This window comes from Hyaena hyaena, unplaced genomic scaffold, assembly GCF_003009895.1.
Source record: "Hyaena hyaena isolate Hyena2069 unplaced genomic scaffold, ASM300989v1 scaffold_233, whole genome shotgun sequence".
In the NCBI taxonomy this organism is placed as follows: Eukaryota; Metazoa; Chordata; class Mammalia; order Carnivora; family Hyaenidae; genus Hyaena; species Hyaena hyaena.
In genome coordinates, this window is record NW_024080866.1 from 384,637 (window position 1) to 408,490 (window position 23,854).

The window sequence follows — 23,854 nt, forward strand, 5'->3', positions numbered from 1 at the left end:
CCTGAAAAACAAATAATCCAGTGAAGAAATGGGCAAAAGACATGAATAGACACTTTTCCAAAGAAGACATCCAAAAGGCCAACAGACACATGAAAAGATGCTCAACATCACTCACCATCAGGGAAATACAAATCAAAACCATACTGAGATACCACCTCACACTAGTCAGAGTGCCTAAAATGAACATTTCAGGAAACTACAGATGCTGGTGAGGATGTGGAGAAAGGGAACCCTCTTGTGCTGCTGGTGGGAATGCAAACTGGTGCAGCCATTCTGGAAAACATTGGGGAGGTTCTTCAAAATATTAAAAATAGAACTACCCTATGACCCAGCAATAGCATGACTAGGAATTTACCTAAGGGATACAGGAGTGCTGATTCATAGGGGCACACGTACTCCAATGATTATAGCAGCACTTTCAACAATAGCCAAATTATGGAAAGATCCATAAATATCCATTAACTGATGACTGGATAAAGAAGATGTGGTTTATATATACAATGGAATACTCCTTGGCAATGAGAAAAAATTAAATGCCATTTGCAGCAACGTTGGTGGAACTGGAAGGTATTATGCTGAGTGAAATAAGTCAGTCAGAGGACAGATATCATGTTTTCACTCATATGTGGATCTTGAGAAACTTAACAGAAGACCATGGGGGAAAGGAAGGGGGAAAAATAGTTACAAACAGAGAGGGAGGGAAGCAAACCATAAGAGACTCTTAACTGCAGAGAACAAACTGAGGGTGGATGGGGGGATGGGGGTGAGGGGAAAATGGGTGATGAGCATTGAGGAGGGCACTTGTTGGGATGAGCACTGGGTGTTGTATGTAAGCGATAAACCACGGGAATCTACCCCAAAATCCAAGAGCACACTTTACACACTGTACGGTAGCCAATTTGACAATAAAATTAAAAATAAAATAAAATAAAATAAAATATCTATTCCCAAAGTCAACAAAAATTATAACTGCCATTTTATTTTTGGTTTTCTATTTAACGTATTTTCAACTTATTTCTTTTTCCCTCTTTCCTATCTTCTTGGGTTGCTCACACATTTTTTAAAATTATTGTTCTATTTTTCTTTACTATTTTGGGAGTCATAACTCTATTTCTATTTTTAAAATTCTAACCCGCATGTTTGGTCTTCTATTTTTCTACCTTGCCTGATGCCTTTGTAGTCAGTGGAAGAGCACAGCAGCACTGACATCACCTGGAATCTTAACCCCATCCTGAATGTGCTGAATCAGAATCTCTTCTTTAACAGGTGATTCAGAGGCACATTAAAACTGGAGAGGCTCTGGTTTAGTGTGTATCATACCATAACCATCCCCCAGATAAGGCAACAACCTCAGTGTGTTTTGTTGTTGTTACTTTGACTTTTTCAGCTCCCTGTGTTTCCCTCACCTTCTCTCAATGATATAATTTGGAATTATAGCTCTACATTGCTAGTTTAAAAAACTCCTAAAAACATGTAAATCATATGTAGATTTAAGTCTTTCCACCCATCTTCCTCTAGCATTGGTACATCCTTAGTAATCCTTTCAGAGGTGTGGGTATTGGTGAACTTTCTGAGCTCCCAACTGTCTATAAATGACTCTATTTTAACCTTGCACTTGACTGATGGTTTGATGATACAGAATTAAAGGTTCAAGGTTTTTCTTCCCCTTAAAAGTTTGATCCAAAGCTTTGATCCATTGTATTCTTGCATCCAGTGTTGCTGATGTAAGACTGATTTTTCTATTTCATGATATTCTTTTCCACTTTGGAAATGTTTCAGATTTGGCTTTTAAGTTTCACAACATTTCTGGTCAACACTTCTTAGGCCCTTTCAGTCTTGAGTATTCATGCTGTATTGTGTTTTTGAAAATTCTCCCTTGTTATTCCTTTAAACACTGTGGCCCCTATTCTCTTTATTCTCCCCTCTTTTGAAGTCATAGTAGTTGTAGGTCCTTCTAGATATATCATACGGTGCCTTCACTTTTCTTTCACACTTCCTCTTTATTTTGTTTAGTTACACCCTAGGAGAATTTCTAACCGATTCTTGCAGATCACTGATTATCTTCAACTGTGTCCATCTTGCTATTCAGCCCATCTATTGAATTATTTTTGTTTCAAAGATGAAACTTAACTTAGAAGATCAACCTCTTTAAGTTCTATAATATTGTTTCTTTTATGAGATACAATATTTTGTATCCCTAGCTACTGTAAAATCTACTCTTGCTTAATTAACTCCTTTTCTTTGTGTAACAGATCTTTTGTTTATTGAATTTCTTGTCCCTCTTCAATGGTCTTGTTGTTCCCCAAATATTGGTAATGTATTATTATTTTTACTATTATATGCTCATCTTTAAAATTATTGACATGCCCCATTATAATTCCACTCTACCAGTTGAACCTGCTTGGGAAGATGTGCAGGAGATCTGACTTCAGCAAGTATATTGTTCTGTTTTCAGTAAAATGAGAAGGATTGGGTGGTGTTAGAAGATGTCTTGGCCACCTATCCTGTGGCAGGGGGAGATGTTCTCTAATTCCTTCTGGCACTGACACACTCCTTGTCATTGCCCTATCTCTCCCATCCAAATATTCATTCCATTTTTCTCTACCTGGTGGTAAACACCCCTGGTACTACTGTTGGGCCCCCAAGAATTTATCAAGTGGTGGTACATACACATGCAGGTTCTACCCACTGCCTGTTTCTATTGCACTACCCGCAACCAGTCACCCTGCCATTTACCTATAGGTTATTCCATGCTCCTCTATCTGGTGTAGCTTTTACATTTTGTTAGATATTGTCTTTTGGACACGCTTGGGGCTATCATGTATCATTTAGATCTGTCTGATTTTCATCTTTAAGAAATTATAGTTGCCGTACTACTGATTCTTTTTTTCCATCTTTATGTTAGTAATGGATTTATCTATTTGTCATACACTGCTTTTCTCTTAATTTTATGAATTGAAGCAGGAAAGGATGATTGTAAAGTCCATTCTCAGTCAACCATTTTGAAATTGAAGTCCTCAATTTTTCTGTTTTCTAATTTTTTATTGCTTTGTAAGTGCTCTTTATATACTGAAGATATTAATATTTTGTCACCCATGTTGCAGTGTGTGTCCTTTGGCCCTGAATTTTCTGAAGTTATAAACTTTTTTTAATTAGAATTTTTTTCTCATGTTTATGTATTTATTTTGAGAGAGAGAGAAACAGAGCACAAGCAGAAGAGGGGCAGAGAGAGAAGAGAATCCCAACCACCCTCTGTGCTGTCAGCACAGAGTCAATGCGGAGTTCAAGCCCATGAACCCTGAGATCATGACCTGAGCCAAAATAAAGAGTCAGGCACTTAACTGACTGAGCCACCCAGGCTTCCCTGAAGTTATAAACTTTTAAAGATAATTTTCATTTTGTAAATGTTCAAATATATATAAAAGGAAAGAGAATAATAATAAATCCAATGGCAATATTATTTCATGTATATCCTCACCCACTATCCCTTCTCCTGATGATTTTTAAAATGTTTATTCATTTTTGAGATTCATTTTGAGAACATGAGCAGGGGCAGGGCAGAGAGAAAGGAGGACAGAGGATTCAAAGCAGGCTCTGCACTGACAGCAGCAAGCCTGATGTGGGGCTTGAACTCACAAACCATGAGATCGTGACCTGGGCCAAAGTTGGAGGCTCAGCTGACTAACCCACACTCTCCTGATCATTTTGAAGTAAGTCCCAGATATAATATCATTTCATCTTTATTTATTTACGTAGGCACATCTAAAAGATTAGAACTCTTAAAGACACATAACCACAATACCATCAGCACATCTAAATATCAATAATCCCTTAATTTCATTCAGTGAAGTGATGAATTTACACATTTTTTGTTGTTTTTAGATGAATGAGGGTTAAACCTGAAAACTTAAGTGACTCCAATAAGCCCATAACCTAATGTTTTACTTAATAGTTACACTTAGATAAATAAGACATCTCTTTTTTACTGACTGCTGTCGAAAGAGACTCAGAAAAGCATTTCCATAAAGTTTAATTCTTTACTTGTCACCATTCTTTCTTATATGAAAATTCAGGTTCTGACTATGATGGAAGAAAATGAAGCAGTAGACCATATTGCAAAATTGGATCAAAAGGAATTTGGCCTGGATCTTGAAGAACTGGAAAGGCTTCGCCATGAAAATGAGGAAGAAGTGGCAAAGGTATGGAAAAATCTGATTTAAGCACCATACAGAAACATAAGGAAAGAAGTAAAAAAGAAAATGTAAAGGAGAACTTTTCTAGGATAATGTGAATAAAACAAAAATCTTCCCAGCACAATGTGAAGAAAGCAAACCTAGTGCATATAAATGGAATGAGTCAGAGAATTATTAAACTTGGGAGTTAGGGGAAAAAGGAGCGACTGGGCCAGCCACACATCTGATGTTTGTCCCTCTTTCCCTGACATTCATTCCAACCATTTCCTGCCATCTGTGTGAATGTTTTTTCGGCCACCTTATGCTAACTTTGGACCTTCTGATTCAGTAAGCCCTTTCTTAACTGGAACTGAAATACTTCTTCCTTTATTCACTGATTCTTCTACCCTTTGAGCATCATCTACTCAATGGCCACTCTGAAAACAGAGAAGATTAGCAGTTACTATGTTCCCTTTGTGTCTTGTCTAAGCTAGCTGTCCCATCTCCTGTGGCCATCATATAATGTAGTTTCAATAGCTTCATCGAATGTCATGCATTTTTCCTCTGACTTCATTATATTTGAGTATGGCATCCGCAAAAGAATTCCAATTCTTATCTGCCCAGTTTAGAGAAAAGCATAAACTGAAACCTCCATTTTTCTAGATACTATACTTCTATTAATACAGCCTTTGTATCTCTTTGTGTCACATTACATTGTTTACTCATATGGGTTTTATTTTAGGTAAAAGTCCTAAATGTGGTTTGCACAGAATGTTCTCTTTAAGTTTTTGTTTGTTTATTTTGAGAAAGAGAGAGTGCACAAGCAAGCATGCATGAGCAAGGGAGGGGCAGAGAAAGAGGGAGAGAGAGAATCCCAAGAAGACCCTGTGCTGTCAGTGTGGAGCCCAGTGCAAGGCTCAATCCCACAAACCATGAGATCATGACCTGAGCCAAAATCAAGAGTCGAGCACTCAACTGACTCAGCCACCCACGTGCCCATACACAGAATGTTCTTAAGCCACCTCTTTCTCAACCTGCACAGTACGTTTAATTTTTTGAGTGTGCAAGTATAAAAAAATTTTTTTTGTAAAGAAGAGAAGGAAATATTGCTGGGTATAAGGACGTTTGAGTTGATTATAGTTGGTTAAACAACTGTATCTAAAAGAGGCTGATAATTTGATGCCTCTAGGGGGGAGGTTTCCAATCATGTGCTCTAGGCCCCTCTCCTGTTATGACTGGGGTAAAGATACAGAAATGAAACATAATTGTCAAATTAGTGAATGATGTAAGGCTGAGAATGAGAGGAAATGTATTGGAGAACAGAATTGGGACCAAGAGGACCTCACAGACTGACTCAAAGAGGTAAAATTCATCCATCCATCCATCCATCCATCCATCCATCCATTCATTCTGCAACATGTATTGAACACCTGTTACAACATGTATTGTTGGTGCCAGGAATACAGTGCCTACGAGAGATAGGTCCTGCTCACATGGCACTAACCTAGTGGAGAAGACAGACCATACACAAATCTCTCTATATTGTACAATGGAAGCAAACTGAATTCTGTGATAGATATGGGGCATCTACTTCTGTGGTCAAAGAAGACCGCTTTAAAGGGAACAAAAAGGAGAGAAAGAGCTAGCTATGCAAAGGGCTGGGGGAAGAGATGTCAGATGAAGGAAGCAACATGAACAGAGACCCTGAGACAAAATGGCTTGGATTACTCCAGGAACATCATGCCAGAAAGGCAGTAGCACAGTGAAAAGAGAGAGCTTCCTGGAATGAGGTGGGGGCAGAGACCAGCTCTGAAGACCTTATACATCATTGTAAAGAGTTGGGCTTTTCTTACACTCAACAGAAAGCTGTTAGACATGATCCCAATTTCTTATTATAACAAATAGACACCACTTTAGGGGCTTTTTGGATGTTATTTATTTTGATGGTTGGAACTGTCCACAAAAGGTAGGGTTGTTTTTTTTTTTTTTTTTTTTTTCCTGACTCGAGGAAACTAAGGATATGGACCTAGAATCACTTGACCTCTCTGTAGTGCGTTTGGGTCAGGTGCCTACCCCTGTCCTCATAGTTGCTTCTCTCTCCAAGCTAATGTGTGACCACTCGGCCCCACAAACCTGCCCCTCTGGCCTGCTGACCTGCAGATCACTGATGAGCCCACCCTGATTACTCCTCACCCCATGCCTCTGCTCCAGATGCTCCTTGCTGCTTATCAAATTCCTGCATATTCCTCCAGAAGCCTCCTTGATCCTTTGAGGCCATCTTTGGTGCAAAGAAAGGCTCTTCACATGCTCATTTCCCCAATACTTTACTTTTTTTTTTTTTTTTGAGCTCTGGGCTTTGAAGAAAGATTGGCCCCAGATTAGATGTGATAGCAGAGCCAGATGATCCAGCACAGAAGAGTGTTAGCAGATGGCACCATAAACCCAGGAGGCTTTCAGCACATTTGGGAACAGAATACTAGTCCCTGGGAAAAGTTAGTGCTACCTGACAGTCAGGGATCCCAGTCCTAAAGTTAGCACCATCCAGGATCTCCACAACAGAGGAAAGACCAAAGCCCAGCAATGACAAACTGGACATGGAGTTAGAAACTGAATCTGAAGGGGCTGATCAAATAGCCTCAACAGTGGGGAGGAGAGAGCTGGGTGGGCTGGGAATCAGGCAGGTTCTGACAACTGATAGGCCAAAGCAGCTGTTTTTTTAAGCAAAAATGAATTTAAAACTGCATTCGCTATTAACTCAATGGATAGGAAAGAAATAAAATGCAAATTAAACAAAGCCTTTGATCACACAATGAATAAAATAAACACAAATGAATGAACAAGACATATTCTGATCTGGGGGATATTATTCTTAGATAGTTTGTTGATAACTCTACCAACACAGCTAAATGCAATAGAGGTTCTGAAGAGGGTCCTAAGAACTAAAGATTGTTGGTCCTCGCTTTCATGTTAGATCTTTTAGCAAAACTCCATTAAAACAAGAATATTTAATCACTTAAGTGTTAAGCAGTTGGCTGACTTAAGCAGATGAAACTAATCGAGTTAGTATATGTTTCTAAATGAGAAAAGGTCAAGCATATGATCCCCAAGAGTAATGGAGCATTTATTTATGGTGAATATAAAAAATAGAAGAATTAAGTGACCCCAAGACAGAGGCCACAAATTGGCCCTACAAATATGCATTGAAAAGAAGTAAGGCAGCATTTAGATATCTGGTAGTTTCATTAAAAATACAAACTTTCAAGCTTCTCTAATAAAAAAGGAAGACTCGGCACAGTGGGTTTGCTTTCCAGCTCTGTACCAACCCGCAAGATCTGTGATGGTGTGCATTTTAGCTCTCCAGCCCACCATGGCCACGCACATGTCCTCACACCTCCCTGACTCACGTTGAAGACCTCCCTGCCTTTAGAACTATTTGTGTTGACACCCTGGTACTCAAGGAAGGGAATTCCAAGACGCCAGACTAAACTCTAGAAAGGTTCTTGAGACAGGAAGATGGTCCTCCCAAAGGGCATCTGAGCACAGGGCAGCTCAGAATGTTGGGGAAACACGTTCAAACGCTACCACTAAATGTGCAGCCACAACTGATTAGTGAATTTACAATTCAGATTATTTTTTTAAGAGGCTGTGTTTTCATGCGTGTTTTTTCCCCTCATCTATGTTCTTCAAGATAAGAAAGGATGTGGAGATGCATAACCTAGTCAAGGCCTATTTGGCTGAACTTATTAAAGAGGAATGCTGGAACGCGATGACTGTGAAAGGTCGAGCTCTTAAGGTAATAGATAGAACTCCAGGTACAACACCTTAGCTGATGAGAATTCTCATTGATAATCTCATGGCAGAAAAAATTTTAAATAATTTTAAGAAAATGCATGCATAGAAAAGAGCATGCCTCGCCCTTCCAGATTCCACCTGGCCACACCACTTTCTCTCATCTCGTTCTTCCATCTCTGCTCAGTCCCTGTGCACCTCCCAGCCAGCAGCTCTGAGGATTTTCTCTCTTTCCTCCATCAACTACCTGAATCTGGTCTTGTTATCTATCTGTTCCAAAAGGCTGCTTCACTCACATTCCACTCAGATGGAAAACTAGACATAATACTGTCCATAGTTCTACCTGTACCCTCTAAAGTTCTGTTTTTTGTGCTTTTTCAGTGAGATACCTCCCAACACAATCTCCCTCTTCATTTAGGGTGACTGAAAGTCCCAGTTTATCCCTGTGGTCCTAGAGCAACTATTAAGAGCACCCTTCTCATTTCAAATATGCCCCCTCACTTATATGATCACCCTACATATTTGTGGTTGAGCATTGCTCTTAAACAGGGTTTCCCAAGAGTGGCACATTTTGAGCTAGATAATTCTGTGATGTAGAGGCTGTCCTATGGATTGTAGGATGTTTTGGCCTCTCTCTACTAGGCCCCAGTAGCATCTAAAACTCCCACTAGTGAAAATCAAATGTAGCTCCAGACATTGCCAAATGTCCCTGGGGGGCTGGGAAGGAGGGGAACAGGGCAAGCGAAATCACTCCTGGTTGAGAACCACTGCTCTAGAAATAAATCCTCATTCAAGCACAGTATTTCTACCCACAGTTTACACCAATACTAATGATGTACATTGTTTGATTTTTTAAATGTTTATTTATTTTTTGGAGAGAGAGAGAGAGAATGAGAATGAGAATGCAATCGGGGGAGGTACATAACAAGACTGAGACAGAGAATCCCAAGGAGACTCTGAGCTGTTAGCACAGAGCCCCACGTGGAGCTGGATCTTAGGAATCCTGAGATCAAGAGTTGGCCACTTAACCAACTAAGCCACCCTATGTTGTCTTATTTTAAAGAAAGTTTCTACTGTAAGTTTAACTCATGAATGATAATCTGTGAATTAATTTTATCAGGGATAACATCTCTCACTCCAGTTTTGTGTATACAATTATACTACAAATGAATTTATTTTATCCTGCTTTTTTTTTTCTAAGTGCTTTCACATGCCTTATGTGGTTGAGAACTTCCCAATGAAAGAACGCACGGATAAAGAGTTGAAAGAACTGAAGAGAGTTTTGCAGCAAAGGAAGATTGAAACAGAGTGTCTTAAAGTACAATTTTAAATATATATGTATTTATATAAGTCATGTGTTTTATTTTAGGGTCTCCATATAGATCTGAATGAAGATACACTTTAAGTGTAGATCTTGTTTATATTTTCATTCCTTATTAATTTGTAGACTATATTTCAATAAATATAGGAGCTGAATCCACACAAGAAGTCAAGAAGCTTGTAATCCTATACAGTACTGGCTAACTCTCAAATAGGAGGATATACTTTTAAAAAATGACACTGGGGGTTTTGTTCTTGTTCTGGTCAGAAGTCTTCATCCACCCTGCTCTTTTTATTGTCTCTTATAATGAGAGATTATAATTTTAAGTAATTGGCCAAAGATGAAGTAGTATCTACTTTGGTAGCATTGTGGCTTTCCCAGAGCAGTTCCAACTTTTTGTTTTTTCATTTGTTTTCAAGCAGCAATCTCTGTCAGACCACTAAAAACACATGGCCCTGTTGGTGTAGTGGGGTCCAGAACCTTGCATCCAAATATAAAATGAAGGCATACTTAGCTCTTCTTAATCTATACTCACCAGTCCTATGGGAATGAATTCCTTTGTAAACATGAAGAGAAGGTATATTTTTTTATGTTGAGGTGCCAAGAAAGACTCAAGATATTTACAAGCAGGTGTCATCCTGACAGAAATGTAAATATTAAATACGATTAGGACAATGTTCACTCTTCCAATTTATCCACAGTTTATCAGTTTCCAAGGCTTAACCCCCTTCTGCACCAGCTTCAGGATCTACTCATCACTTTGAGTTCAGTTGTTGGCAAGACAATTTGACGTCTAAGATAACTGGGGAAAAAATCAAGTTGTCACTTGAAAAAAAAAAGTTGCCCTTTTGAGAATTCTTGTTATTGCATAACTTCTGTGTCATCTTTTTCTATATTTAGCTATGGAAGCAAATTGCAGAGGTTCAGTCTGCAATTACTTTGGTTAAAAAGCATCGTGAAGAGGAGGATGAAGAAGAGGAAGAGGATGACGCGGCACTAAAAACTAGCAACTTGCCCAATTACCTGCTTGGCAGTCTGAGTACTGAGTTTGGGGTAGATGCCTCTCTGTTGTCAAGCCAATTCGAACTTCATTCCAGAGAGGAGAAAATCAACCAAATCATATTACTGAAAGTAGGTGAAATTTTCCTTATCCTCCAAAGTCTCTAAAACTCCCCGTGAGGTGTCTTGCAAAGGCTCAAATTGAAATCTAATGCCAGGGCACCTGGGTGGCTCAGTCAGTTAAGTGTCTGACTTTGGCTCAGGTCATGATCTCACGGTCTGTGGATTCAAGCTCCGCATAAAGCTCTGTGCTGATGGCTCGGAACCTGGAGCCTGCTTCAGATACTGTGTCTTCCTCTCTCTGTGCCCCTTCCCCGCTTGTATTCTGTCTCTTTCTCTCTCGCTCAAAAATAATAAACATAAAAGAATTTTTAAAAAAGAAATCTAATGCCAATCAAACGATGACTTAAAAGTACGTAGAGAAATACCCAGATGGCTAGTATGCCCATGTTCTTCAAACAGAACTTGTATACAAGCATTGCTTTCATCTATTTGGACTTGGTTCTCTGATAACAGGTTTTCTGGAGAACACCCTACACTGGCTGATACCACAAACAAACCATTGTTCTACTTAGAGCTTCAGTAATCTCAAAGGTAAAATAAATCTGTTAATGCCATCTTCTAGGTAACTCAGATGTCCATTAGAGAACCTTCTTGTAAGATCAAGATCTGATTGCTTATCTGTTTGTCCCCTAACCTGGGGAAACACGATTTCCTCTCTAAGATTTCCGTAACTTCTCTTCTGGAACTCAGGAATAAAGTACAGCATCCCACAAGTTCTAAGCTCCTACTCCTTACTTTCTACCAAACCAGTCAGTCTCAGAACACATCTGTATATGCCTATCAAAGGGTTTTGAAAGTTTGATGACTGAGACTGCACCAATGTGGATAGTTTGAAATTTAATGACGGCCATTTCTATTCCTAAAAGTCCTCCAGCCATATCTGCAATTTGAGTTCCAGCCTCCTACCATGATACTCTGCTCCCTCTTCTTATTTTTTCCCTTCTCTTCCTCCAACCCCTGAAATTCCTGTGCATTTGTACCCAAAATTGTTTAATTATCCCTTTTGTTGCTCAGCTTCGGCTGGCCTGTGCCCATAGTATCTCACCTTTCTGCTGTTTTATTAAGGCATTTTCCTATAAAAAGGTTAATTTCAGCCCAAGAGAAATTCTGGTTTTAGATGTTAAGATCATTTTTCCATCTTCAGTAGGATAGATATACAGATTGAATTCTAATGGTAAAATAAAGGCTACTTTGAGTTGAGCATCATTCTTCTCACTAGCAAGGGTGGGGACAATCCATTTGGACCCAGTGCCACCTTGGCAGTGGACTGATCCAGCTAGCCAGCTTAGCTTCCCTTCCTGCCTGAGAATGACCTGACCATACAGAGAAAGAATATTGTGTGTGGTTGTGCTTTTCTGGGAAATTCTCCGAACAACCTCTATAGGCCATCCTTTCCTTACCACATCTCCCCCAAGCAAGGTTTCAAAGAAAAGTCATTTCACAATATAAATTTCACATATTGCTTTTTAAACATTTTAGTATGGATTTTTTTTAAGAACATATACAAAAGTTGAGACAATAGCCCAGAGTCTCCCAGTACCCATCGTCTACTTGAGCATTTATCAACTTACCTGCATGCACATTGAGTTACTGCTTACATTTCAGGAAGTAGAGTATGGCATAGCAGTTATACCGCTGCCTTAATCCTACCACTGCCCTATGGATTATTGAACCAAGAAATGACTTAATATATTGTCTTTTAAAACGATTAACTTACTGGAACACCTCAGTAGCTCAGTTGGTTGAGCATCTGACTTTGGCTCAGGTCATGATCTTATGGTTCATGGGTCTGAGCCCCAAGTTGGGCTCTGTGCTGACAGCTTGGAGCCTGGAGCCTGCTTCCAATTCTATGTCTCCCTCTCTCCCCACCCCTCCCCTGCTAGAATTCTGTCTCTCTCTCTCTCTCTCAAAAATAAATAAAACATTAAACACATTTTTTAATAAATAAGAAAGTAAAAAGAGATCGATTAACTTACTGACAATTTGTAAATTGGTTTTGGCAGGAAAGTAAAAACATGGGATCATGTTACCGTATAACATGTGATGTGTGCTCAGTATCACATTGTTATTTCAGGATGTTATTTACAAGGTGAAAACTGTTTTCAACAATGAGTTTGATGCCGCATATAAACAAAAAGAGTTTGAAGTTGCACGTGTGAAGGAAAGAAACGTAAGAATTCAAGAAATTATTTCAGATCTGGACTTAGAAGAAGTGGTCTGGCAACCAGAATTTGATGATTGCGAGAAGCCAGAGAGAATCCTTGTTGTGGAAGACGAAGAGGTACTTCCCTTCTTTCTCACAACATTCCCCCATGTTTTTATTCAATTTCTTGTGCACACTACTGGAAGTGACTATATTAGGTAGCAGTCTTAGTCACAAGAAAAAAAAAAACCCAGTTGACATTGCCTCAGCAATAATGAGAATTTCTTTTGCAAATCTTATGGAATCTAAGGAAGATTTGAACACCAAGCCTAGAAAGAAGAAGGGAACAAAAACTGGAACCTTGCAGGGGGTCAAGAAGTACCCTTTCTTTATCTCTTAGCTCACTTCTTTCTGTGTTTCACCTTCCTCTAGCAGCTTCTTTGTTCCTCCCAAGCAAACAACTGATCTCAACTAGAATCTCTTAGTCCCAATTCCATATTTGCCTAGGAAGAGGTTCCTGACCTAGTGTAGGTCCAGTGCCTGTACCAAGGAAGGTTAGGTCACCCTGTGGGAGAGAGGTTGATGAAGGTTCAGGAATTATCTGGGTCATTAAGGCAATTACCAGAGGAACGGGGCTCACTGGTCAGCCTTCTTAAAAGGTGTTTGGCCTGAGGTGGTTACAAGTAAAGGTTAAAGAAACAATTAAAATATAACTATATTTTATTTCTAAAAAGTGTTTCTAGAAAATACTTAAAAAAAATCCTTGCCCATATGAAATCAACTTCATTACTTAGGGACAAAAGGTAATAGTGTTGTTTAGAAATAATACCAAACACGTATACAGCCCCTGTTAAAAGCCAGATACCATTCTAAGTGCCCTAGATAGACTGAGACTAATTTATCATTATAAGACCTTTTATGGTAAGGTACTAATATTACCTCCCTTTTACAGGTGAGGTAAGTGAGGCACAGAGAGATTAAGTAGTTTGACCACAGTTACAGAGCTAGTAAGTAACAGAGTTGGAGTCTGAATGCAAACCATTATCCTTCAGAGCACATCCTTACCTCTGAGGTACACCGTACTTGTTTAAGGATATCATTTCTTCTAGAACCAGACTCTCGCCATGTAATCAAAGACTCTGGAGCATGGTGATAGCAAGGACCTTACTCTGCTGCTCTCACCAAGGTCCTGCTGTGGGCAGTCTCTGTATATGGATAATTAACCTCTTCTTTAATCCCTTCTATATCAGGAGAGTGAGCTTGTTACAAGCCAAACTTATATTTCCCTCCCCTGCTTCAACCCCCACAGTGGCTGCTTATTTCACTTCAGGTAACATGGCCTTTCCTGACTGCCCACCCCAGCCCGTTCCTCTTCAGCTGTTCTCACTACCTTGCTTTGGGCCATCCACACTTGCATTCCCATGACTCCTTGAATGCTCCAGGCTGTTGGCCTCTCAGGACCCCCATCCTGCAAGATTTGGCTTAGAGGACACTTCTCTGAATCCTTCTCCTGCCCCTCTCCTCTAAATCAGATCCCTGTTATAATCCCTTTAGTGGCAGAGAACAGCTTTGAGAACTAATAGAGAAGGAACAATCAATTCTCCCAAGCCTCTCATTTTAGATCTCATCTTTGTTCCAAGATAGGATATGAGTTGTGAAATCTGGATGGTTCCTTTATCCTCTTGGTATCTTCTAACCTCTTCCCTGGTGTGTGGAAGGAAGGTTGGGTTTGAATTTTTTAAGAATAACAGCAGGAAACTCCATTTTCTCTTTCAGATTACAGTTCACAAATTTGTTAGTCCATGGAAAAAAGCCAAAAAAGAATTGACTATGAACCGTGAAATGGAGCAACAGCTTCTGACACAAGTATGCACTTTGGCTCAAACATACTCTAAGACCCCCTTTCCTTTAGGGATTCTTGTTCCTAATTTGGTTCAGTAGTCTTGTACTTGTCCTCCACTGTAGAAACATATCAAGGCACTTATCATGGTCAGAGGTCACTGGAATCTCCACAGCCTCCTTCCCTCTCTTCCCTCCATGCCACTTGCCACCCTCCCCAGTTCTAAATGCAGTCATTCTAACATTGGGTGGGAGGCTGCCTCTGGTGCCACCAGAGGGCCAGATATCTGCCTCAGCTGCCCTCCCTGCCCTCCCTGACCTCCCTGACTCTTTTCCAGGGCTCTGACACAAGGCAGCGAGCCCTGATGGACATGATGGGAGGTGTTCTGGAAGTCAAGAAGGAAGATATTTTGAGAATGGTGAGATTTCTAGACATTCTTATGGAAGGTGCAGTGGGGTAGAGAGAGCTACTTATATTTGATCATTCTTGTCTATATTAACCTAAGTCTTAGAAATTCTGCAGCTGCAAATATACAGTACCTCATAAACAAACCACATCAGGCAAAGAAGAAATTTGAAACCCCAGGCTTGCTTTCCCATCTGACATAAAGCGGAAAAAAGAACAAAAACAGGCAACCATAGTAGTTCTGATCTCTATTGAAAACAGGGATAACACTGCACCCATAATTCTCTAGATATTTCAAGAAACATTCCATTTGATACCTGCCACAGGTGTCTCTGGAGCTCAGATGCAGTTCTAGCTATGAAGATATAAACATGTGCCTCTGAACCTGTCACTTAAGAATCTGTGTACATCCCAAATTGCCCACTCTTCCTTATGTCACAGAAAAATAGTTGTAACATTTTCTCATATCCTTTCGTTAAAGTGTTAGGCCGTTGTCTTGCCAATGTGAGGAACTATATCTCTTTAAAGGTCTCTGGGTTTTTTTAATTTAATTTAATTTGAGAGAGAGAGAGGGAGAGCATGCACATGTGCATGCACTCAAGCAAGGGTGGGGCAGAGAGAGAGAGAGAGAATCCCAAGCAGGCTCCATGCTCTGCATAGATCCCAATGTGAGGCTCAACCCCACGACCCTGGGACCATGACTGGAGCTAAAATCAAGTTAGATGCTCAGCTGACAGAGCCACCCAGGTACCCCAGGGCTCTTTATTTAAACTGTAATGATAAACTTGAACTTTCACTGTACTGCTATATTTATGTTTGAGCCACAGTATATGCTTTCCTTTATGTCTTTAGGAGATTCCTCAACCTGCTTTCATGGCAAAACCTGATGCTATGTGGTCTGAAGAAGAGAGGAAACAATTTAAAGAGTATGAGAAGAAAGTTAAAGAGTTAAATGAAGAAAGAGATAAGTATAGAAAGGTCAGAAGAACAAAGAATTAGTGTACCCCACCAAGGTTTCATTTCAGTATCTTTTCAAATTGAGTATTCTTTATTCCCTCAGTACTTTTAGTAGCTTCAGGATAGTGTTTCAGCTTAAATTCTCAAGTGTTTCAGCTTAAGTTTGCAGAAGTGGGTAGAGATAAACTTAGAGTTAACACAATTTCAAACAAAAAGAACATATTGCAATGATTTTTTTAAAAGTACTTATTGATTTCAACATTTCCCACATTATTACAATTCATTTGGCCTTCCATTCATTCTTCACATGTTTAGTGAACATCTATTATAGTATATTCTAGGCACTGCTCTCTGTCTTCTACATCTGTTTCGATTCAGTAGTACTCTTGCTTGATACGCTTTCAATCTCAAGGAAAGGACTTGACAAAAAATGACATAATCAACATAGCACATACTTTACAGTTCTAATTTGAGATACCTGCAATGCAGTTCTTCTATTTTCATCTCCTTGCATCACCAAGAAACATTCCAACATTAAAATTGCTTACAATTGTAATAGAGATATAAAAGCCGATGGTATACAACCAAATAAAAAATATTTATTCCTCTGTGAAGAAAGTAAAACCGTGCCATCATTTGAGGCAGGACAGTTTGTCAGCTTTATAGTGGCTGTATCTCATAAGCAACTTCTTTAAACCTATTGTTAACCTGTTCCCGCTTTTATTCATGGCAGTCCTCTAACAGTGCCCTAACATTTCATCCTAAGGTAGGATTTACCAAAAAGCCAAAATGAGAAGTCTTTTTTTTAGTGTTTTTTTTTCTTAAATAGTTTATTGTCAAGTTGGGTTCCATATAAGACCCAGTGCTCATCCCAACAAGTGCCCTCCTCCATGCCCATCACCCCCCTTCCCCTCTCCCCCACCCCTATCAACCCTGAGTTTGTTCTCAGCATTCAAGAGTCTCTCATGGTTTGCCTCCCTCCCTCCCTCTTCCCAACTATTTTCCCCTTCTTCTCCCCCATGGTCCTCCGTTAAGTTCCTCCTAATCCACCTATACATGCAAACATATGGTATCCATCCAAGAAGTCTTGAATGCAGTAAAAATTTCAAGGCACTAGGGACTGTAGATGCCTAAGGTGGTGGCATTTATTACATGGTCTTGTATTGTGAAATTAGTCTGCTGCTTACATCCTCACCTCCCTCTCCTTGGTCATACTCAATGGGTAAAAGCCAGCCTTAACTAAAGCCAGTACTTGGCCTTCTCTGTACCTACATCTACTGACTGGTTTCCCTCTAATGACCTTAATCTTTATTGGGTCCTTAGAGCTGTTCATCGACACTATTCCGTTTTTCCCCTAGCTTTGTCCACATCACCTGGGGGATCTTGTCAAAAATGCAGATTCAGTTCTATCATTCTGAGGAAATGGAAGGATCCTGAGATGTCTAACAAGCAACCTGGTTGTACAGCTGCTACTGGTTGGAGGACCGTGCTCTAAGTAGCAAGACCCTAGAGGACCACTTCACACGCTCTCCCCCATCTTCAAACGTCTAACACCTGACCCCTTCAGTGCGTTCTTACCTTATTGTCTATTTCGCTGGGAGGAGAGAAGCAACTAGAAGAGATTTCCCTTACTCTTCCACCACCACATATCCTCTGCTTGTACTGGAATCCATACACTCTTCCTACCTTTCTGTTTCTTAGGGATGAAATGGCTTTGCATCTGCCCAAGCGGGTCCTTCATTTGTGCACCTGATCCCATACCATCTTACCATTTAACATCATTATGCCCACAGTTTGCCCATTTTTCCTGCATCAGTTTTTCCCTTCAGCATAGACACATGCTGTAATATTATGCAATGGATACATCTCTCATCTTTTAGAAAAGAAAAAGAAAAAAGACTCCTTTGAAGAGGATTCTGGAATTCTTTCTATGATCCTTGTGACTTTTGAGTTAGTCTTAATGTACTTCAAAATAAGTTAAAAGGAAAAAAATAACTCTCTGCACCCCACTTTCCTTTCAATCCACTGCCCAGTGTTTCCTCAAAAAACCCATAGAAAAATCTGTGTTCATTGTCTCCAATTTCTCTTCTCTCGATCTTTTAGAAAAGCCTTTGTATTATGGTTATATGGAAACCAACTTGACAATAAACTATGTAAGAAAAAAAATTTTTTTTAATTAAAAAAATAGTAAGTGAAATGTATACGTCAAGTTGAACATAAAGGGAACTATTTGTATTTCCAATTAGATACTTCTTTAAAGTAAAAAAAAGAAAATATCAAATATATGAAAGAGTAGAGAGAATAGTATAATGACCCCCCTCCCCCACTCAGCTTCAACAAGCTGGGCCTTATTTTGTTTTATACCTCCACCAATTTTCCTAACACCAGATTGTTTTTTGCCAATTTTTATTTTATTTTACTTTTTAAAAAAATTTTTTTAATGTTTTATTTATTTCTGAGAGAGAGAGAGACAGCATGAACAGGGGAGGGTCAGAGATAGAGGGAGACACAGAATCCAAAGCAGGCTCCAGGTTAGCTGTCAGCACAGAGCCCGACGTGGGGCTTGAACCCATGAACTGTGAGATCATGACTTGAGCCGAAGTTGGACGCTTAACTGACTGAGCCACCCAGGTGCCCCACCAATTTTTATTTTAGAATTATTCAAATGTACAGAAATGTTACATGAGTAGTACCATCTATATACCATATACCTATATCAATAGTACACCCATATGCCATATATCTGGTATACCTATACCATATACCTATACCCTCTAATTTTTAATATTGCTTTTGTTTTTTATATTTTTCTCCTGAATTATGTAAATATGATACTAAAACTTCATACTATTACCTCCAATTTCAGTTCAACATACCATGGGGTTCTTCTCTTTTTCTCTAATTTAGTATTTCGATCTCCTTTCTCAGTGCAAACTCTAGTTCCCCAAATATAAATGTACTTATTCTTTTGCTCAGTCCTACAATATGCATAAAATGCCTCTACGGAAAGCAAAACTTCATGGTAGGTTTTAAGATTTCCTTGTATCTCTTTTTGTTCTTGGTATATATCCCACTGAGGGTGGACCACCTGCACATTATATTCAGAATTTATTTGGACGAATCCTCTTTTTCCCTTCTGTGTGGACATTATCAATTTGATATAAAGTGGTTCGTGTGGGGCTATTCTTATGTCAGGGGGAAGAGGCCAGCGTGTCTTCTGATTTCATGATTTTCTTTGTTTCTGCAGAACCGTTAATGTTCCACTTCTTCCTTCCTTCTTTCCCTTCACCCCACGTTTCCAGAAGGCACCTCCCTCTTCCACTCTGCCTCATTCTCCCCAGAAGCAGCACTGCCTGACACTGCACCTCAATTCCTTTCTTTATGATTTGCCAGAGGCTCCTCTCTGGGCACCTTCACAACTCCCACAGTAATCCAAACAGTATCTTCTCTTACCTGATTTATGGCATTCACTTTCCCTGCTCTCCCCCTCTCCTGATCTGTACCCTTCCCAGTTTCTCTCCCACCACTCTCCTGGTCCTTAAGTATGTCCACCCATGCCAGCTCCATGGACCTCCTCGGTATTCCTCAAAGATCCCCAGCGAGCTCTTGTCTCCCACACCCACAGCTCATTCTTGGGGAACTTGCCATGCTATGACCATTTCCTGGGGTGCTCTTGCCCCATTTAGCCACATGGCTTGCTGTCTCACCTCTCTTGGGTCTCTACTCGGTCGTCAGCTCATCTCCCTACATAACATGGCAAACTCCCTCCCCATTAGTCCCACTCTGTCCCCCACACCCTGCTCCAGTGTTCTCCGGAATGCTCGTCCCCACCTGGCCTACTTCCCCTGCACTTGTGTACAGGTTACCTTCCTCCTCTGCTAGAGTGTAATGTGAGGGAAGAGAGCCAGTTTGTTTCGCTCTTTACTATATTCCAAGTTTTGGGAACTATGCTTGACCTGTAAGAAGCACTCAGTAAATATTTATTGAATGAATGGATAAATTTATTGATACTTATTATGTGTCAGGCACACTCTTAGGACCTGGGGATTCACAGATGAAAGGCTACCGCCTTCACCCTCAAGCCTGTAGTCTGGCCAACTACAATACCTTCTTACATTGCAGGCCACGTGTTTCTCCAGGACTGGGAGAAATTCTTGGTCTCATGGATTCGTTCATCGATACCCTCCTTAGTCTCCCACCTCCCATCTCCCTGCTTCTCATTTCTCAGCATGGATGCAGGCATTTTTAGTTAAAATTAGATTTTCCCAGGGATGTTTGAGGAAAAGTGACAATTCTTTAACAAATACTCCTTTACTCCCCACTGTGGGCTGGGTGCTGGGTCAGATCCCGGGGAACGCTTGCTGACTAGACAGACACAGCTCTTGCCCCTCATGGTGCTCACTGTCTCGTGGGGGAGGGAGTTACATATTAACTGGACATTCACAAAATAGTTATTTAACTACAATGCAATAAATCAGCACAGACAAGTCCAGGTGCCATTTATGACAGTAAACACAGAGGCATTGACTTAGATTGGGGCCACTGCCGTTCACCAGGCCCCCTTTACAGGCTAGCGTGCCCATCCCCTCACCACTATGCATGCTGCAGACCCAGGACCTCTGGCATCTTGCCCTTGACTCCTCAAGGGGGAATCTTTGTTGTACCACACAAGGTTATCCAGTCAGCCTGTCACTGACATATGACCTGGGGATGCAAAAGTCCAGCCCCCTTGAGCCTCTTTATTACTTTATACCCCTGAGAATCAGGCAAAGGCTGGGCCAGCTAAGGGCACATTATTGCTCAGCTCCTGCCCCTTCCTTGCCTGCTTCCCTTCCTCCCTTTACAGATGTCTCTGAAAAAGCACTCCCTCCAAAAATCACATACACTGGAATCCTGTTTCAGGCTTTGCTTCTAAGGCTCAAGATAGTGCCCAAGATGGGACCCCAAGGGAGAGAAAGTGGCTTTTGTGCTCACAGTAGAAGAATGAGAAAAAATGACAGGTTGAAGAGCAGGGAATGGAGATCAGACAGATGGAAAAGCACATGAGAAGGGCATGCAATGAAAAGAATGTGGGGCATTTGAAACACAGAGCAAAAGTCTGTTCTGACATTAGAAAACACTCCTTTCTGTCTGGAGAGAGGGGTGGGCTGGGACCCTTGGCCAGTCTGGTCTTGACAGGCTGAGCCTCGGCCATTTGCCATGTGATGGTGCTTCCATTGTCCAGGGACACATGGCCTTGATAGACAGCTACCGGCCCATAATTCGTGGGATCTTTCCATTCTGATGAATGTGTCATAAATTATGACAAACAAACTGTCCCTGAATTGTGCTTTTCCTGTATTTGTTTTATTTTAATATTTCCTCGTTGCTTCATTAGCTTAATTTGGGTGGTGTTTCTCCTCGTGTCAAGGGCCTCTGTATATCTTGATAAACTGTCTCCATCACCTCCCCAGAATTAGTCTCTCACTTCATTAAACCAGCATGGATAGAACTTAGCTTTTTAAGGTAAACTTAAAATAATGTATTATTACCATCATAGTAATAATTTATTCAAGTAAGAATTATCAGTGGATGCTAAAACTGGTAGATAAAAGTTTGATGAGGAACAAGACTTTTACATGGTTTCTAAGTATCTTCCCACAAATTAAAAGATTACAAATAGAAAAACAGTAACTGTACAATAGAGAAACTGGCAGACAATATTTGGCCAGTTAACATCACCAGTAATGAACCAAACCAACATCATGTCTCCTTATGTGGTGCCCTGAGAAGGGTGCAACATGATTTATGTAGTGTTCCTGCTAGAAATGTATACCTGGTCTAAGCATGAGAAAACATCACACAGACCTAAACTGAGTGACAGTCTACAAAATGACTCACCTGTATTTGAGTGTCTGCAGCTTATTCTCAAATCATTGAGAAAAAGAAGATAGGGAGAAAGAAAGAGAGAGAAGGGACTGAGCAAGTGATAAAACAAATGGGGCAGAATATTAGCATTTGATTAATTTGGTAAAAAGTATGTGGGGATTCTTTTTACTTTTCTTACAATTTTTCTGTAAGTTTAAAGTTATATCAAAGTTTTAAAGTTACAAAAATGTTTAAAGATAAAAATTATTTTTAACGGTATGTCTAGGATTGAACTACAGATATTGTTTTCTTTAAAAATAGCATTTTAGGAGCATCTGGGTAGCTCAGTCAGTTAACCACCCAACTCTTGATTTTGGCTCAGGTCATGATCTCTTGGTTTGTGAGATTGAGCCCTGTGTCAGGCTCTGTGGTGACAGCATGGAGTCTGCTTGGGATTCTCTCTCTCCCTCTCTCTCTGCCCCTCCCCTGCTCACTCTCTCTTGCATGCTCTCTCTCTCTCAAAATAAGTAAGCATAAAAAATATTGAGGAGGGCACTTTTTGAGGTGAGCACTGGGTGTCGTATGTAAACGATGAATCATGGGAAACTACTCCCAAAACAGTACACTGTATACACTGTATGTTAGTTAACTTGACAATAAATTATATTTAAAAAAGTAAATGAATTCACCAAACTGATATTTTCCATGAAAATATGTATGTATAAATTTGTAGCTTTCTACTTACCTACTGTTGCTTAGCTCTAAGTCTTTCTCTGTCTCTACTTCTTTATCTATATACTCACTCCTTATTTCCTTAAAATCTAAAAAATTCCATGAAGATATTTCATGGCTTATAAAAAAAAAAATCAAGATTGGGGAGGGGAAGGGGGGTGATGGGCATGGAGGAGAGCACATGTGGGGATGAGCACTGGGTGTTATATGGAAACCAACTTGACAATAAACTATTTTTTTAAAAAATCAAGATTTTTTAGGGTCAGATTGTGTGCCTGGAAATTTCTGTCTTATATAGAGTCAGAATTTTCCAGAAAGATTTGCTGTAATTTGTTTTACTAGGCCTTATCTCTGCCTGCATCATTATCCATGACCAGTTATTTCTTTTTTTTTTCTAGTGTAATCTTTTTAAAGCAAAAATCTCAGATTCACAGCATATTAAACAGGTCCAAGGGGAAGATCTCTGGTTGAAGAGAGTAGAACGCCCAGAGCACTTCAGACGGCCCTCTCCCTACCCGTCCCTGGCAGCAAAATGTCAACACCACTTCCTTGCAGCATTTGATGTTCCTAAACATTAACTTTGCTATTGATTTTCTTTCAGTCATTAGAAGCAGAAATGAAGAAACTTCAAAATTCCATTCAAGAAAGCACACAGAATTTTGACGAACATTTGAAAAGACTCTTTCAAAGGAGAGTAAAGGCAGAGATAGTTGTCAACCAGGTAAATAAAAACTTTACTTACACAACTTTTTCTTCTAATGTTTATTTATTTATTGTTGAGAGCGAGAGAGAGCATGAGCAGGGGAGGGGCAGCGAGAGAAGGGGAGACAGAATCCAAAGCAGGCTCCAAACTGTCAGTGCAGAGCTGGACACAGGGCTCGAACTCACTAACCATGAGGTTATGACCTGAGCCGAAGTTAGACGTTTAACCAACTGAGCCACCAGATGCCCCATGACTTTTCTTTTAAGGAGGCTCCAGGGCCTCTCTTTGTTCTTAGGAAAAAGACTAACACCCTTCCTGCTCATGTGGGCCTGGTTCCTGCTCCAGCCTCACTTCTGGCATCTCCCCCTCACTGGCCACACTCCCTTCTTTAGTGTCTTGAGCACACCAGTGTGCCCATTCCTTCCAGCTCTGCCTCCTGACCTATTTCTACTCATTTGTCAAGTCCCAATTTACAAGCCACTTCCTCAGACCAGGTTAGAGCTTCCTAGTATATGCTCTGTTCTTTTACTTACTATTACTTATTGCAACTGAATTTTAATCTATATGAGATTACTTTTTAATGATCCCCAAACTACAAGTTCCATGAAATCTATCTTGTTCATCCCTGTATCTCCAGCAACTAGCAAAGGGCTGGCTGGGCTCATACTATGTGTTAAATGAATGAATAATCTACCTGCCCCAAAAGATCCAATGAAATATCTGATTTAATTTGATTCAGCAGTAAGAATATAAATGAAGTATGCAGTAACTAGAGATAAGAAAACCAAGAGGTGAAGCCTTTAAATTCTAAGGGGAAATTATT

General features: G+C 40.1%; 1 protein-coding gene across 1 annotated transcript in view; it reads left to right on the forward strand.

The window, feature by feature from the left end:
* The window catches only part of CFAP43 (cilia and flagella associated protein 43), a 106,155-nt gene that overhangs the window by 64,608 nt on the left and 17,693 nt on the right, over positions 1-23,854 (forward strand). The window contains exons 20-28 of the mRNA XM_039243999.1: positions 4,074-4,199; positions 7,861-7,965; positions 9,163-9,279; positions 10,183-10,413; positions 12,479-12,685; positions 14,324-14,413; positions 14,725-14,805; positions 15,645-15,770; positions 22,930-23,049. Of these exons, the coding sequence (XP_039099930.1) occupies positions 4,074-4,199; positions 7,861-7,965; positions 9,163-9,279; positions 10,183-10,413; positions 12,479-12,685; positions 14,324-14,413; positions 14,725-14,805; positions 15,645-15,770; positions 22,930-23,049 (1,203 nt within the window). The remainder of the gene's footprint in view (positions 1-4,073; positions 4,200-7,860; positions 7,966-9,162; positions 9,280-10,182; positions 10,414-12,478; positions 12,686-14,323; positions 14,414-14,724; positions 14,806-15,644; positions 15,771-22,929; positions 23,050-23,854) is intronic.